The 15,891-nt window shown below is 37.6% G+C and overlaps 1 protein-coding gene across 1 annotated transcript in view; it reads right to left on the reverse strand.

Annotated features, from left to right (window-relative positions):
• Window positions 1-857: 857 nt before the first annotated feature.
• The window catches only part of LOC124170362, a 35,197-nt gene continuing 20,163 nt past the window's right edge, over window positions 858-15,891 (reverse strand). Inside the window, exons 6-7 of the mRNA XM_046549085.1 lie at window positions 5,458-5,610; window positions 858-991 (exon numbers count right to left, since the gene is read on the reverse strand). Coding sequence (XP_046405041.1) covers window positions 858-991; window positions 5,458-5,610 — 287 coding nt within the window. The remainder of the gene's footprint in view (window positions 992-5,457; window positions 5,611-15,891) is intronic.

Raw genomic sequence — 15,891 nt, forward strand, 5'->3', positions numbered from 1 at the left:
GACTACTCAAGCTACCGCACTTCTTACTTTTCTAAAAATAATGATGACATTACAGTGCCCTGACGTTTTATTGAACGCTCATAGAAAAATATGGAAGGAAACCTAGTGAAATAACAGCAAAAATTACCGTAGGGTCAGATGCATTCTATCTGCGTGAAATTCCATGGTAGCCATTAGCAGTGCTTTTTCTTTTTTTATCGACTGAAACCTTTTAACACGGTAATGGACATCTACGAAAGGAAATAACCATGAATATTATGAAATGAAGTGAATATTTTGTAAGGAACAGGTAGCCTGTAGCATTCGGTCTCGATTCCTTAAGGAATTCATTTATTTTTCGGAAATACCTGTTCTTGCATTTTGATTTTAAAATATAATTTCCTACGTAATTTATAAGAACTTATAAATACGGCTTGCCTTAATGAGAGTTTTCATAGCATCTTGCGATCAATATTAGCTCATTTCCAGTTTCAGGACCACACAACGCGACGAAAAAAGCGATAATTGTTTCATGGTCTAAGAGACAAGAGGCCTTATTTCATTCGTTGGTTTAATCCATTTTGATGGAAATGTAGTACCTGCTTAACCCTGTTGAGCCACATCGAATTTGATACCAATGTGTGGACACAAAATAGTTTGCCTCGATTATTCAAGGTACAAAAATCACCGTGGGAAAGGATAGATTTTCATTTTATCAAAATTTGATCTAATACTAATATAATCATCTAATACTAGACATTGAATGCTAATCTAAATTTTACTATTCATGCCACTAAATGAAGGATTGACCGTATAACGAGAAATAGAAACTAAATTATTCTGACTTTTATTATGATTTAAATTTGAAAAACATTACTTTACCTGTAATCATCTCGGTCGGAACTGTATTTGTAGAGATAAAGGAAGAGGAACCCAAAGTAGAAAAGTGCAGCCAGAGAGAACCACCCTGGAAAGAGGGCCATGACAATCGATATTGCGATGAACCTGCAACCTATGGATACGGAGGAAAATCACAGGTAAATGCAGGAAGAGAAAGTGAAAATTCTGTAAATTCGTTATTATAACACATTTAATGCTCAACAATATAATCACTATCGTTTGCCATAAGAACAAAGAAAGAGGATGAAAGGTCGTCCTAGCACAAGGTCCGACCGACGACAATACGTGCGGATTGTTAAGAAACAACCCAGCCAGAGCAAATTCCGAGGTAACCTCGTTCCCCGGCGGAAACACGTGCGACGATGAAAAACATGAAAATACCTTTTCCCCATGTCGCTGAATAAAATAATGCGCAATTGATGTTTGATGCAGTGGCAACGAAACCCTAGGGCGGGCTCGCGGGGATACACTCCTGGGGCAGGGACTGTAAGCGCTAGCTTTTCTCCTCTGCCACCAGAAGGGGAAAGACGGGAAGGATCAAGGAAAGGAGGCGCCGCCGCGATGAGAGCCCGACGACGCCTCCAGGGAAAGGACGGGGAAGAAAGGGCGGGGACGAGGAGTCCCGCACCGTCACAAGGGCGGGCGGGCCCTACTATCAGCGAAACCAAGCGATACGCTATTAATATTCTACCAATTCTAGTAGATTTTCCTATAAGGAAGAAAAATCTATCGGTCGAATCGGTAAATTGATGTTTGATGCAGCACAACCACCCACTTCCAACACAAGTTTGATCTTTATATGTTGCAACCTGACTGGACTTGCGCAATGACTCAGACGCAAGTCGACCCATTTTCGGGCAGATTGGCAATTTTATTGGTGATTAGATGACCCGGTGAACTTACCTTCTTATCTTCCTATCTGCAATTATTTAAGATAAGTTAAAGTATTCCTGATACGAACACAGAAGTGGATGTTAAGAGATACTAATATGGTATAATACCTTGTGAGTGGATATGGAATGCTGATCCTTCTTTGATTAAAGACCATTACTTTCTTCATACTCATAATTTTTCCCACATTCCCAGCGGCAGAGACATTCTTATGCTGTGTCCCCTTACACATCTATCCCCCACGAGGAAGACATTCGACTTTCTTCACCATTTCCTTTCGCGGGGACCTACACCGCATTCCCTATCTACCAGCTGTATTACCCGACTGACCGAGATCCCCATAAGCAAGATTGACTTTCAGTTCGAAAACAACACCGATTTTTAATGCCAAGGAGTGCCGATGGGCACAAGTATAATAATGGTGAATGCCTTTTTCCGGGAGAAGTTGAAGTGATGCTCGGGATCTGGTTGCCGATGTTATTTTCTGAAACTAAATAGGTAAGGTAGAAAAAATATCACGGCTCTCTTACACATAGGCAGGTTCGATAGATTTTCGTACACCATGACTTAGTTCGAGTAATCTTCGCTTACTCGCTTCATGAGATCTAGGTTCCGATTATCACCACTTATCATACCAGTTAGAACCAGAAACACAAATAGATGTGCATGAGCAACGGTGTGAGAGACAAAGTTAGATGCAGGGATTCTGTAATAAGAAAGCTCATAGGAAAGGAAAGGAATACGACTTCGGTAATGTAACGGCATAGGATACTTGTTTAGTACACTTGACACGTATTTTCTCTCTCTTAATTTTAGAAATCACTGTTTTAACTCCACCCCATTCGTTTAGATTAATTACTTCGAATTTCATATTTTATAATTTTCATATTAGTTTGTGGATTTTAAATGGAACTTTGAATTATGCCTGACCACGCGAACTTCAGGACGTTTTTAATTACAAAGTAAAGAAATTTCGTATTGTGCAAATAAAAACTACTATAAATGAAAAAAGGGCATTGCTCACTCGAGAGAGATTATTAAAATCCGCGGAGATTTATGCATAAGAAAAATTTAATGACGAAATAAAATGGCGATTTCATCATCACTGATCAAACTAGGTGCTCATATAGAGTAGACATGAAGAGAGTGCTAGCCTAAAAAGGGAAAAATTCTGTGCAGATGGTAATTGGGAGTATTAAAAAACTCACCCACTCCTACATTACGTAGTATGCGATAACTGCGTCCAGAAAAATACTGCCAAAAGTGTTTTTGTGTATGAGAGATCCAGCAAGTAAATTTTGTCTGGTGATATGCTCTAAATCTGAAAAACTCACAGCTCCATTTAGTTTGCTTACAAATGGCCCTAATACCTTATGTGGCGTGATTTCTTTACTTAAAGTAGATTCACCATGGAGGGCAGACAGGCGGTGCAATGTGGACGAATTGTAAAAAAATGACACAGGAGATACAAATTAAGAAATAAAAGTTTTAAAACCCCAGCAATGATGATTACTTTACCCGGAAAATCTCGTGTAGGTAGTTATATGCGACCTCAAAATTTGCGTGGTGAGGCACAATTTGGAGTTTCATTTCTAATCCATAAACTTATATGAACAGAAAAAAAACACGGATTAAACGAATGGGGATGAGTTGTGACACTGATTTCTAAGAGAGAGAGAAAAATATCAGCCTACACCAACACTATAACCCGGGAGGATCGCATTAAGAGTCCCTGAGAAAGTTCACCTGAGGGGTGATTGAGATGTGTAAATTACTCAAGCGAAGTCACCGTGCGCAAAATCTTTACAATCCAACACTTCTCGAACGTGGGCCTATGTGGACGAAGGCCGTGACAACTTTTCTACTTTACTTATATAGTTTCAGGGAATTACATCGCTCTAATTTGCTCTAATTTCTAATTTGCTCACTGAAAAGAAGAATTGAGGTTATTTTATAAAAAATATGCCAGCACCTATGATTAAAATCTATATAGGACTCGTATGAGAAGTCTTTTAACTGATCAACATTGATAAAGTAAATGTTATGAATTTAAAAATAATGTCAGAAACATGTTATCAAGTACAAAAGAAACGTATGTATTAGTTAAAGATCGTTATAAAAATAGTGATACCGGAAATACTAAAAATGGGCCCGACCTAACGCAGTTACGATATAAAAGGGTGCCACTACAATAAATGGTTAGATTTGTTGGCCTTCCCGGTTTTGCATTCACAATTGGGAATGATTTCAACAAGTTTTCTTTTTCAGCCCACCGATTAATTGGACGAATCCGTCCTGGGAGATAAGTTGGATTGTTGCATTGATTGAAAACCATAGAACGCATTTAGCACGAAACCCTAGTGAAGTAATATGTGAGAATAAGAAAGGCTATTACGCTATTTTACTCAAATAAGACATCACATAATGACGCACAAAAAGGTAGGTTAACCAATAGCGATGATCTCAAAATGCGCACATTCCACAAAGGTTCAAGAAAGTTTTCAAATCTGATAGTACAATCAAAACAACCGAGGGTAATGCGAAGTAAATGAATTATGAGAAATAATCAAGATCAATATTGTCAAAAAATATGCATATTTCTACTAATGAAACAAAATGTCTGACTCCTCGCGCAAATCTTTGAACTGTTCAATAACGCTTACGCCGGGTTTTAATCCGCTCTTAACCACCGGCTGACACTCTTTTTCGAATACCTTCTTTTTAAATGTGGCCAATCTTAAAAAGGATAAGGCCACACTAGCCCATAGCTTAACTTGTGTATGGCGCCTTACGGTAAGGAAAAGTATGTGATACTCTTACAGGAAATTTAAAATGGCTTTTAATATATATAAAAAAAACAGAAAACAAGTGGAGGACCTGAAAAAAATGACCATAAAATTCTAATTTGAGGATTCAATCTGGCACACACCACAATCTCAGCCGCTCATCTACTCCACTAGGCCACCGTAACTCTTTGCATAGAAGGCATTATAATGCGTAAAAAAGAAACCAACTGAAACCGGGTCAAGTACGTAGTACATGCACACGAAATAATCATTAAATCCGGCATTAAAGGAAACAGAATAATCAATTTTCATGTAAATATCGCTCTAAGAGCATGTTTCTCCACGCGCAAATGAAATATTTCCGTTGAGTTACCACGGAAAACAAAAAGAGTAAGGGAAGCTAAAAACTTCTCGAGAAGCAGAATTGTCACCCCAACCTTTGTCCTAAGACTTTTGAAAGTGATTGCATAATTTTCAGAAAAAGTCATTATAGGAATCGTTGATTGTAGCTTTCTGTTCAAGATAAACTTAAAAAAAAAGATAGAGGTACTTTACGTTTAAAAAGCAGATTATTTATTGCACATACTGAGATGTCAGCGCCTTCACTGGATTTTATGGGCCATGCTTAGAACACCATATGTAATGTTCACTTCGAAATATTACTCGAGGTACATTTCCAATGGTAGAAAAAGTATAAGAACATTGCATTGTAATCCAATTTTGAGCAATCCCGAAGATTTTAGCCCTTTAGCTAATCAAGAATTGGTCTTAATTGGAGTTGCAAGGTTTTTCCCGGAAGGAAAAACAAATATGAGGGTATAATAAATTGTGATAAAATTGGGAGCTCATTCAGAAAATAATAAGTAAAATGTACTGTAAAATGTGTAAAGGCAGTGCTTACCCACGATTAAGAAATGAGCCAGAAATTCAGTGGCTCTGTGAAACCACTTCAAGTTGTTCACGAGTCCATCGTAGTGAAGCATGTAGTGGATCAAATGGAGGGTCCAAGAAAAAGATGCTAGTGATGCCAGGATTCCTATGTAAGTGAAGAGCCCTGGAAATGTCACAAACGTCACACATTAACATCTTTGTATAACAGCGAAAAAGTCATTTTCACACATGGCATTTATTCCTCCTAAACTTAAAAATGATACTTAAATGATCACATCACCCACAATAATGTTGCAAGTCGCGTACCCTGCCAATAAGGAAAGCACATATGCTGGGAAATAGCACCTATTTGGCAATAAATTCATCACGTTGAGAATCAGGGTACGGCAACATAACTCCCATTCTTCAAAACTTAATGAACCCCATTATGTGACCCATAATTTAAAAAAAATAATGAACGCATGTATTTTAATTTCTTTTATATACAGTTTTGAACACAAAATCAGGTTGAAGACATTCCCCACTCCCCGTAGGTTGAGTAAACTGATACATGTCGTTTGCGACGACTCTTGCTAGCGTAGCATAGGTATATTTGTCGATATCTACAAGGATTTTGGTCTTCAAATCTCATCACGTCCTTGAATTGTTCTCATTAACATGGGATTCAAGATCGCCTGAGAGAGAAAGCACAAGGGGCCCAATCGGGAGAGCAGGCTTGTCCCTCCAAATTTTCTCTTATTTGGGTGAGTAAGATGATCTACGATGTGTTCCCTCAAATCAACCATCGATGCTCATGATAGTGAGCCATTAAACCGTCTAGTAGCAACTGAATGTCCTCAAGTCAAACTCATATAGTCTTTGTAAAAAAAAACTCCTGTATCACTTTTACATACCAATGAAATTATAGATTTTCAAACTGATAGGATATGGGAATATACACGTCGGTAACAGATGCATAGTTACGGGAAATTTTGAGCCAAATATTATTGACATGTTGACGCCATGTTTCATATTTATAATTTCTGTTTTCCAGTTATGTGTCGTGTTAGCTCACGGTGAAGCATTCAGTGGGGTAAGTCTGTGACTTTAGACGTTGCGTTTTGGAGAAAGAGTTCTCTTTCAAAGGTTCCTCCTGACCCGAGTCTGTACCTGGGTAGCGGAAGCAGTTTCTCCTGACCGGATGAGATAAATGTCGTAGTATGAAAATTTTGAAGGGCGACTCTGATCTTTGGACGACGGCCCTTGCCCTAATATTGAGAGCAAATAAAAACACTTGTAGAAACGATATATTACTAAATATCTATCATTTTACCTGGTGAAATATTTTGTATTTGGAGTACTCAATAATTTGTCTTGTTATATATACGTGGAGCTGGCATATTTCTTTCTTTTAAGGTAACATGGGCGCCTCTCAAATTTACCCTTCATTCAATTACGACGTATATTTTGTTTTATTGGTAACTCGTTTGCCTGACATGGAACCAGAAGTGATTTGAAAAATGAAACAATAGTGTTTGGAAACAATAAATAAAATTCCTGGACTCGAGGTTACTCTTCCAATGCTTTGTAAAAATTGTTGAATCCGGAATTCAATCGATCGTCGTAAGATGCGATTATTTTGCTGCGGTTGATATTATGCGAATTATATGACAGAAAAATTCACTCATTAGGAAACGTATAAGATAGCAAGGGTCTCAGTTTCATCTTCAAGCGATATTTTATAAAAAGTTGATATCAAAATAAATGGGAAGCGTCATCAGAAACCACACGAGAATAACAACCAATTAAGACTTATTTCGAAAGCTCCACCTAATTCGATTCAATTTATATCGAACACCCCAAAGACAATTACAAACAAATCCCGAGGCTTGTAGAATGGACTGATGAACTAAATCTAATTATTAGACTCTTGATCGAACATTCTGCAGCATGGAGTTAGAAGGGACAGTACTAATACCGAATCCAAGTCATGCAATTACGTGTGCGGTGTCCAACAGCTATCAACCTAACTAATGCTAATCCTTTATTTAAATGGAGAAACAGAGAAAAAAGGCTAAAGTATGTGTATCTTATTAAGTAAATAATATAACTGACGATGTACGCAAAAAGCCTTTTATGACTTTACGTAGGAAATTGTAAAGTACGCCGCGTCACGGCATTCCATACCATCAGGGAGCTGCCGCGGACTGCGCGCTCGGAAAAATAACTATTTTTCTTTTTCTTTATACTTACGGTCATGGTTGATTTCTTTGGATAGACACTCTTAAACTTTTGATGTAGTTTAACGTCAATATCTCAAAGTATCTCGGTAATCCATTTCTTATAATCCCAAATGAACACAAAATTTCAACGAAAAACGGGGTCTTCCAATTTCTATCGTATCGACGAAAAATACCGCAAGACAGCGACAAAAATTAGGCTATATAAAAAGCACAATAGTGGAAAAGAAAATGATATCTTATACACAATTCACTAGCTAGAATATTCACTTTCCAACGTCCGTCGAGCACGGTATTCCTCGTGGCCAGCAGCAAGCTCCGAACTGTGCCGCACGTTCAAAAAATCGATCTGAATTTCAGCATCGCAGGTGGTCGATATTCTCCTTTTGGTATCATAATCTAAAGGTTTTGTTGTAAACGTGTAGTTTTACGCGTGTTTTGTTGTAAATATCTCGAGGTATCTCGGTGATCATTTTTTTATACTCCTAAATTAACACAAAATTTCGACGAAAAACAGGGTCCACCGTTTTTTACCGTATCGGCCACAAGCAATACAAAGGAGTCGTGAAAGTAACCAATAATTTATAATAATAAACGTCGTAATAATATTGTTAATTTTTGTTTCTATTGAATAACTGCAGAATGTGTGGCATTAGTGTTAACATGATGGATTTCGAAAAAAATTCAATGCGGGTAATTTTTTTGAAATTTGATTAACTTTGAGGCCAAGGAAACTGCTTAAAAAATAACCTATGAAAAACAGTTTGCGTCAAAAAAACGCACAAATGTATTGAAAAAAACTGTGCAAAGTTTCAAATTCCGCATTCAAAAAAATCTATTTTGAGGTTTGGACCAGCTTTTTTCGATTTCTGCTCACTGTGGGCCGTCTGGACGCGAGCCACGTTGGCGCGAAGCCATCTCGGCACGGGACTTCTTATAGCTGGGTTCTTCTAGAACATTCTGGCCGGCAATGAAGCACTGCATGAGCCATCCACCTGCTGTCACTCAACTGCGTAGGCCGGCCCATGGATCCAAACACCCTCCCCTCTCTACAAGAAAGAAAAGTGTTATTCTCTTATCTCTCAAAATGCATATGTTTTACTAGCCAACAGACAGCTTTTTTATCTTATTTCACCCCACTGGAATTCTCCTGCTCCGGACAGGTAGATCTGCACCGCCGGTTGGGCCGCTACGATGAACGCTCGAATTCGCCGAGTTACGCAGACGTCAATTTCCACGTCGTATGACCTCGGTTAGTTGCGTCTATTAATTTTTTTCGTAGTGTCTGCGGCAACTTGCCCAAACTACGTCAGTGGTTTTAGCTCGGGCAAAGCTCGAGTGATATGTCTTTTTATGTTGCCCATTCTTGTTGGCCTTTGCTTTTTTAGTTCTTTTTTCTCCCCGTGCTCCCTCAGGTAGGACCACAATGGCGTCAAGGAGTCCGAAGAAGTAGGAAGATTTGTAATTAATTTCTTTCCATTCACAGCTCTGTTGGCTATACTCGGCTTCCAGGATTATTGAACAGTAGACGAGTAACCCTAAATTTGGGTCCTTCTCCCTCAGTAGAATATTTGTTTCTATTATAACAGCTCATTTTCCTTGGTAAATACTTCTCGATAATAAGGGACTGCTCGTTACTAGACAGAATATATATTCTTTATTAAATGCCAAAAAAATGCCCTCCAAACTGTGGCCCATTGTTGGAACAACTTCTGGAATTCCTAACCTAGAGGAATTTGCATTGTTTTTGTTTCAATTAATGTTGCTGCGGGAGTGCTTGACAGCCTCATGAACTACAGCTATCTCGAAAATTAATCTTCCACAGCTAAAGTTTTTAATGCGTACGGTTACGATACCTATTCCTACCATCATCCATGGTTTTTCCGAGATTGAAAATGGTATCTGGGGTTTAACGCGCAGTGGACGCCTCTCTAGGATGTCCTTTCATTTTTCTACTGCATTGTGTATGACTGCCGATATCCCCAGCCATCAAAATGAATCTCGCGCTCTTTCACTGCAATTCCCCATTCATATATGCCCCATAGGTAACCTGTCAATAATCCACTTCGTTAAACCCTTCAGAAAAGAGCTCTGTGTTCATGCATAAGTAACCATTCTCCCTCATTGAGATATCCTTTGTCTTTATGTTACTTCCGCAATAGCAGCTCAAGGTTTTCGTTGTGCGCAGGCCAGCCATAACGAACGTATCAGCTTATTTATTTTCATGCGTCGCTTTCATCTGGCTTTTCTTTGACTTCTTCCAGCCTTTTTTCTGACATTGGGAGAGCTTTAATTAGTTTTTCATCCTTAGCTTCATCTTTTGTGCCATAATTATGTCCTCAACCCGTGTTCCTGGTCAGTGGTGCTCTAAAAAAATATGGGGTGAAAAAATTTTTCCAGGAACGTACTATATAGTGTACTGGTAACCTAGATCTCTCATGCGAAATCTTAGCAACCTCGTGGATAAATCACTTAATGTTTTCATACTCTATAAGGGCACTAATTATTTATGGTCCGTACTTAAAATTAAATGAGATCCTTGGATATATGGGGTGAATTTCTCACACGCCGAAGTCAAAGCTAATTATTCTTTCTATTCCATTTGCGCGTACTCCTGTTCCGATTCAGTGAGAGATCGGGACGCTACGTTGACGACTTTCACATTCCCGTTGTTTTTCTTCTGCTCCAAAACTGCCCTCAAACCATAGACTTAAACATCTGCTGAGAAACTAAATTTTCTATTTGGGTCAAAAATCACCCAGGTTTGGTGCTTTGGTGAGCCTCTTCTTTATTTTAGCAAACGATTTTTCGTAAACTTTAGCTCAAGCAAGTTCTCATTCGGAAGATATTAATTCTCGTAATAATCGAGTCATGTGAGTGAGGTGATCCAAAAAATGTAAGTGGTAATGAACCATACACAGGAATCGTCGCACCGCTTCTTTTGCCTTTGGCCTTTCTGTCTCGCGGATGGCTTCTTCGATCTCCGGGTGAGGAAGTATTCCCTTCTTCTGCCGAGATTATTTTCCCAAAATATCGACATAAGCTTGCTCTACATTGGCATTTATTCTAATTTAGCGAAATTCATGCTTCCTGAAGCCTCATTACACAGCTTTGAGGCGTTCGTCGTGCTGCTCCCTCCTATCACCAAAACAAAGACATCATCGAGAAAATTCGCATTTGTTGACACCAACCATAACTGGATGTCGAGGTGCGCAGTGTCTCAAGGGAAGAAGAGATACCTACGTCGGGCTCTGGAGTGGGATGAAACTTAGGGGCCCATCTAGGGCAAAGGAAGGCGCTTGAGAAGGCTTACACGCATGGATTTGGATACTACTATACCCCCAGGGGCCTAAGTCTGCAACTTGATATCTCTTTTCTCCGGAGAAACTGTTTACTACCGTAGTTTTCTCTCGACTGAAGTCTGTAACTTGGCGGAGAAAAGATCAGTTCCTGGCCGCTACCGGAGAAAACTCTAATTCTCAGTATCGGATAGGAAGAGCAGATAGGTATGAAAAATATTGAATCCGAAGCCGTCTGAAGAAGATTGTTTTTCTAAGAAATGCTGATCTATTGGAATAAAATATTGTCGCATCCCTACGACGATCAGGACAGGACCCTGAAAATCGGGGTTGTGGACCGTCCGGGCTACAAGCGGAGGAGCTTGGGAGAAATCAGGGTCAAGACGTCAAAGCACTTAACGAATTTATAACCGTCTGAGTTAGTCTCCCTCTCTCTAGTTCACTGGGAGGCTAGTGCTCCGTAGGTTAAGATTCGGCTTTGGACCAAAAACTGACAATTGTGGAGCAGAATACTCGTCCTTTTACACTTGGAACGCATCCTGTTCTCTCACGAGCCGCAACGAGAGCGACTGGACGTTTACGGATACAACAATATTTACCAAAAAATTCTAATCACAGAGTATTGCAAAGAAGTTTGGAGATAATTATTTAATTTGATTGAAGAAATGGACATCAAACAGTGCAGATATCAACATATGATTCATGACGGCTTGAAATATATAAACTACAAAAATTTATGTTACCTGTTCATTGATTAGATGAATAAAAGTCACTTATGTTTTCCATAGTCAGAATCCTTGATAATTACTCAAATATGTTAATTATTCCTACTCCTATGTCTCTAGGGCATGAGCTTTGAACTTTATTGATATTTTTCCTCCAGTTTGAACCATATTTTTCTGACTATTAGAGATAAATAAGTGGTATCCATCTGTGACTCCATCACTCAAATAAAGCTAACACATTCTAAAAATTTTTTTTTTGAAAGACGCATGACGCATCCGGATCACATAAAGGTTAGATCATGGTAAGCTGAGAAATAAAAACTTTGGGGGGCAAGAGGGGGGGGGGAGGGGCTTGGAGTGCCTCCAGTGGGTAAATTAATCGCTATAAATGAATGTGAAAGATTTTTCTTCCCATAAATTGACGTCTAAAATATATTTGTATGGATTTGTGGGATCATAAGTCATGTTAGGAGCTTGTAGACCTGAGTTCCAAAATTTTACATAATAATGATTGAATTCGGAGCAGGAAACACCTTTGCCTCAATGGAAACTACTCTCACATACAATTTTGATGACGCATAACACTTATATTGCTTGTGGAATTAGCTAAATTAAGCTGGAGATACGTAACAAAAATTGTGATCGAAAATTATCTGTGCGAAATATCAAAATAAAAAAATCTCATTAGGATGATGCGCATTAAAATACGTTGATTATGGTAGAAGATTGTGCTTACTTTTGTAATGAAGACCATTGAATTTTCGAATAAATAAGTGATTACCAGCATAGATGTATCCTAATGATAATTGAGAAAATACTTCAATTTTTTGACATAGTTAGCAAAATAAAAACAGAATAGGTGAAAGCATGAGAGCTTAGAGAACAATGAGAAACGAGAGGAAATGGGTATCTCCTGTCTGAACCAACGAGGGTGCTTCATGACCAATAAGTTATTTGTAGTGATACGTAAAAATTGCTAATGTGATAAATGCGATACTGATGCGATGCACGTGAATAAATGCGACATAGGCGCGATGACTGGACTTTTATGATGTTTAATCAGCAAATTTGTCTTTTTGATGGTAAAATTCGTAAATTTCGTAATAGAAAAATCGTAAATTCGTAAAAATCGTAGATAGAATAAATAAAAATGTCTTTCTAACATGCCATTGTAATACTTATTCTTGTAGTTTTCTTGAGTGCAGATTTTTTACTAATATTTTTATAATAATTCAAAAATTATTAAAATCAGTACAACCGTTCTTGATTTATAAATGATGTTTTGAAACCGTTCATTGATTATCAGGTGGTACGAAGTTCCCTGGGGAGATCTAGTTTAGTATATATCTAGTTCCTTAATTAATTATTTCCAACACATTATTAATAAAACTTTTCCGTATTTTTCAAATAACTGTGTTTCACCGCATTTTGTCGTCATCTACTGATAATGTATAATGAAAAAAAAAAGATAGACGCTACTCAATGCTATAAACTATAATTGAAGGTGCTATAAAATTAAAATGAAAGTGCTAATTACACGTATATATAGTTATTACTAATGCTTCTGTTTTATTTTGAGGTGTTGTCAATTTTTTAACATCTTTTCCGACTTTTCGACGCATATTTGTCATCTTCATTGACTTCCCACGTCATAAGTATAAGAACCCGAGTTTGACGCAATATTGTGAAGTGATAGTTCGTCTAATTAAAAAAATAATAATACTCATCTAATATGGAGGACACTTGTATTTCAACAATTAAAGGCATAACTGCATAGATAGTTACGGAGTCATGACCCCAGTGATACCCCCTACCCCTAAATCTCACTAGAAAAAGTTGCAGAAATAAGAAAGGAAAGGAAATGGAAAAAATGTCAACTAGAATACCTAAAATAAAGAAGAAGAAATGTACTCTACCGTTTCCATGCGGTGTTTCGTGGAAATGGGTGAAAAGTGTTATTTATGAGTGTTGTAAACGTGAAGATTCAACTTTAAGTTTATTATGAGTGAAATATACGGAATTTCACGAGTTGGGAGGAAAAAAAGTATAATTTATTGCTATAATAATCAAAGAAATAATTAATGAGATCTGCTTCTTCAACAAAAAAATAATTCAGAAAATGGAAGAATGAGTCGGAGTTCTTAAATCTCATTGTTCAATATGATGTTAATTTATTCGCTTCATTTTGTTATGGAAGGATGGAAATCCCCTAGATGGAAGTCTAATGGGGACTTGTACAGCGAGACGCCTTTCCCCGCGATTGCTACGCGGAACTGACCTTGGATTGTCCCCGTTTTCTCATAAAAGCATTTATTTTCAAAAATGTTCAATAACAAAGTAGTAAGAGGTGCAATTTCGGTTATTTCCGATGCGTAGACGGGGAAATACGATTCACGTTACCTCCACGTATGGGGAGATCTTGCTATCAATGGGAACATATCCAACTCGAGTGGGAGAAGCTATGGCCTCGGCACGCGTCTGGAATTCCTGGGAGTGAAAGGGAACGCTTAATTTGACCTTGTCCCAGTTTCAGCACATTGATACTCCTCTTAACCCATTTACGGCCAACGCTGCGAAAATGCAACATTTTTGAGAAAAATCAAAAAAAATGTTTCAATTGACTTTTATTTATGTAGAATCCACTTTTTTCGATAAAAATAAGTGTAAACTGATTTTTAGTGAGATTATAATGACATTTAATAAGTATTTCGATATTTATAAAAATACTCAAAATGTGTCAATTTTCGAGTCTCCTGTTAAGCAAGATAAATAATTTTTCCTAAGAGTAACTATTCCCTTTATTAAGTTTTTTATTCGTCCATGTGGACGTAGAAATTTCAATCAATAGATGGTAAAGCTTATATTTCGTGGGGGGAATAGCATATCTTTCATTTGGAAGGGGAGGTAATTGAACAACACGAAACAATTGAAATGGAATCTATGCGAATGGCTACTTGAAAAATGCTTTCTTTCTTCATACCCATTTTAAAGCGTGCTTTAGGTTAGATATCTTTCTTCATCCTACACAAAATGTCTCCAGTGCAAATGTATTACGGTAGAATTTTCGGAATATTGATCTACGCTTATTTGCTTGGCGCAAAGAGGATCCCTCATTACTGCCGCGCAGGACGCGAAAAGGAGAGGGACCAGGTTCCTTTTCATGTTTTATCTTCTGTATTGAGAACATTTTCAAACCGTGTAATTATGCTTCAGTAATTAGTTACTCCAGTTTAAACCTTTAACGACAGATGTGCCGATTTCAGGTCATACCTTCAGAATCATTTTTATCTTTAGTCAAGTACATTTTTCCACTATTTTCTATTGGGACGTTTTCAGCACGTTCGTATCTGCCGACAGTAAAAAGTGTTGACACCATGCGAGGAAAGATGGAAATCCGACTTTGATAGAAAAGTCGAGGCTAACGACGTTGAACAACGTCTATTTGCTGTGTTTTTCCTTTTTATGCTATCATAGCTAAGTTTATTTGTTTCTAATATGTTCTTATTCCTTTTGGTTTTTCAATATTGAATATGTAATCTTGACATGATGATATTTCAAATCATTTGAAATTGAAGGAAGAATAGGTATGGGAAGAATTTGTCCCCCGGTACTAATACGGCAATAAATCAATGTAGGACAATACATTTCTATCAAAACCAGATGTCTAATATTTCACAAATTTACTTCATGATATCGTCGTATTTATGAGTGTAAAAAGCAATTACATGACTAAGTTCTTACAATTATACGTGACAGGGAGAGCAAGGGAGTATTAGATAATTTTTACTCAGCTGGCATTTCAAAAATGACTCCCGTAACTTTTTATAAGAAAAGGAGTAAGGACGTTGTTCAAAATGTGATTTTGCACCCAAGGAACCTTGTGAAATCTACAGCAATGAATTTTTGAAATCAGAATCACCTGATGAGTCCTAGAGTGCTTCAGAAATGTTTTCAAAGTTTTACAAAATGCAATGTTTACTTGTGTTTGAAAAAGAATTGTAGATATATCATTTCTAGCGCATAAAGCATCCAGTTTATAATTAGTGTTTGATTACAATTTTTAACAGTCTCCAAAGTTATTTGACAAAGAAGCCTAATTTCCTCAGACACGTTATTATGGATGGATTGTTCTTTGCTTTTAGGAAAATACTTTTTTCTAGCATATTATTTTATGCTGCCTGCTGCAGTTTGATTGTAATGG

This window comes from Ischnura elegans, chromosome 13, assembly GCF_921293095.1.
Source record: "Ischnura elegans chromosome 13, ioIscEleg1.1, whole genome shotgun sequence".
In the NCBI taxonomy this organism is placed as follows: domain Eukaryota; kingdom Metazoa; phylum Arthropoda; class Insecta; order Odonata; family Coenagrionidae; genus Ischnura; species Ischnura elegans.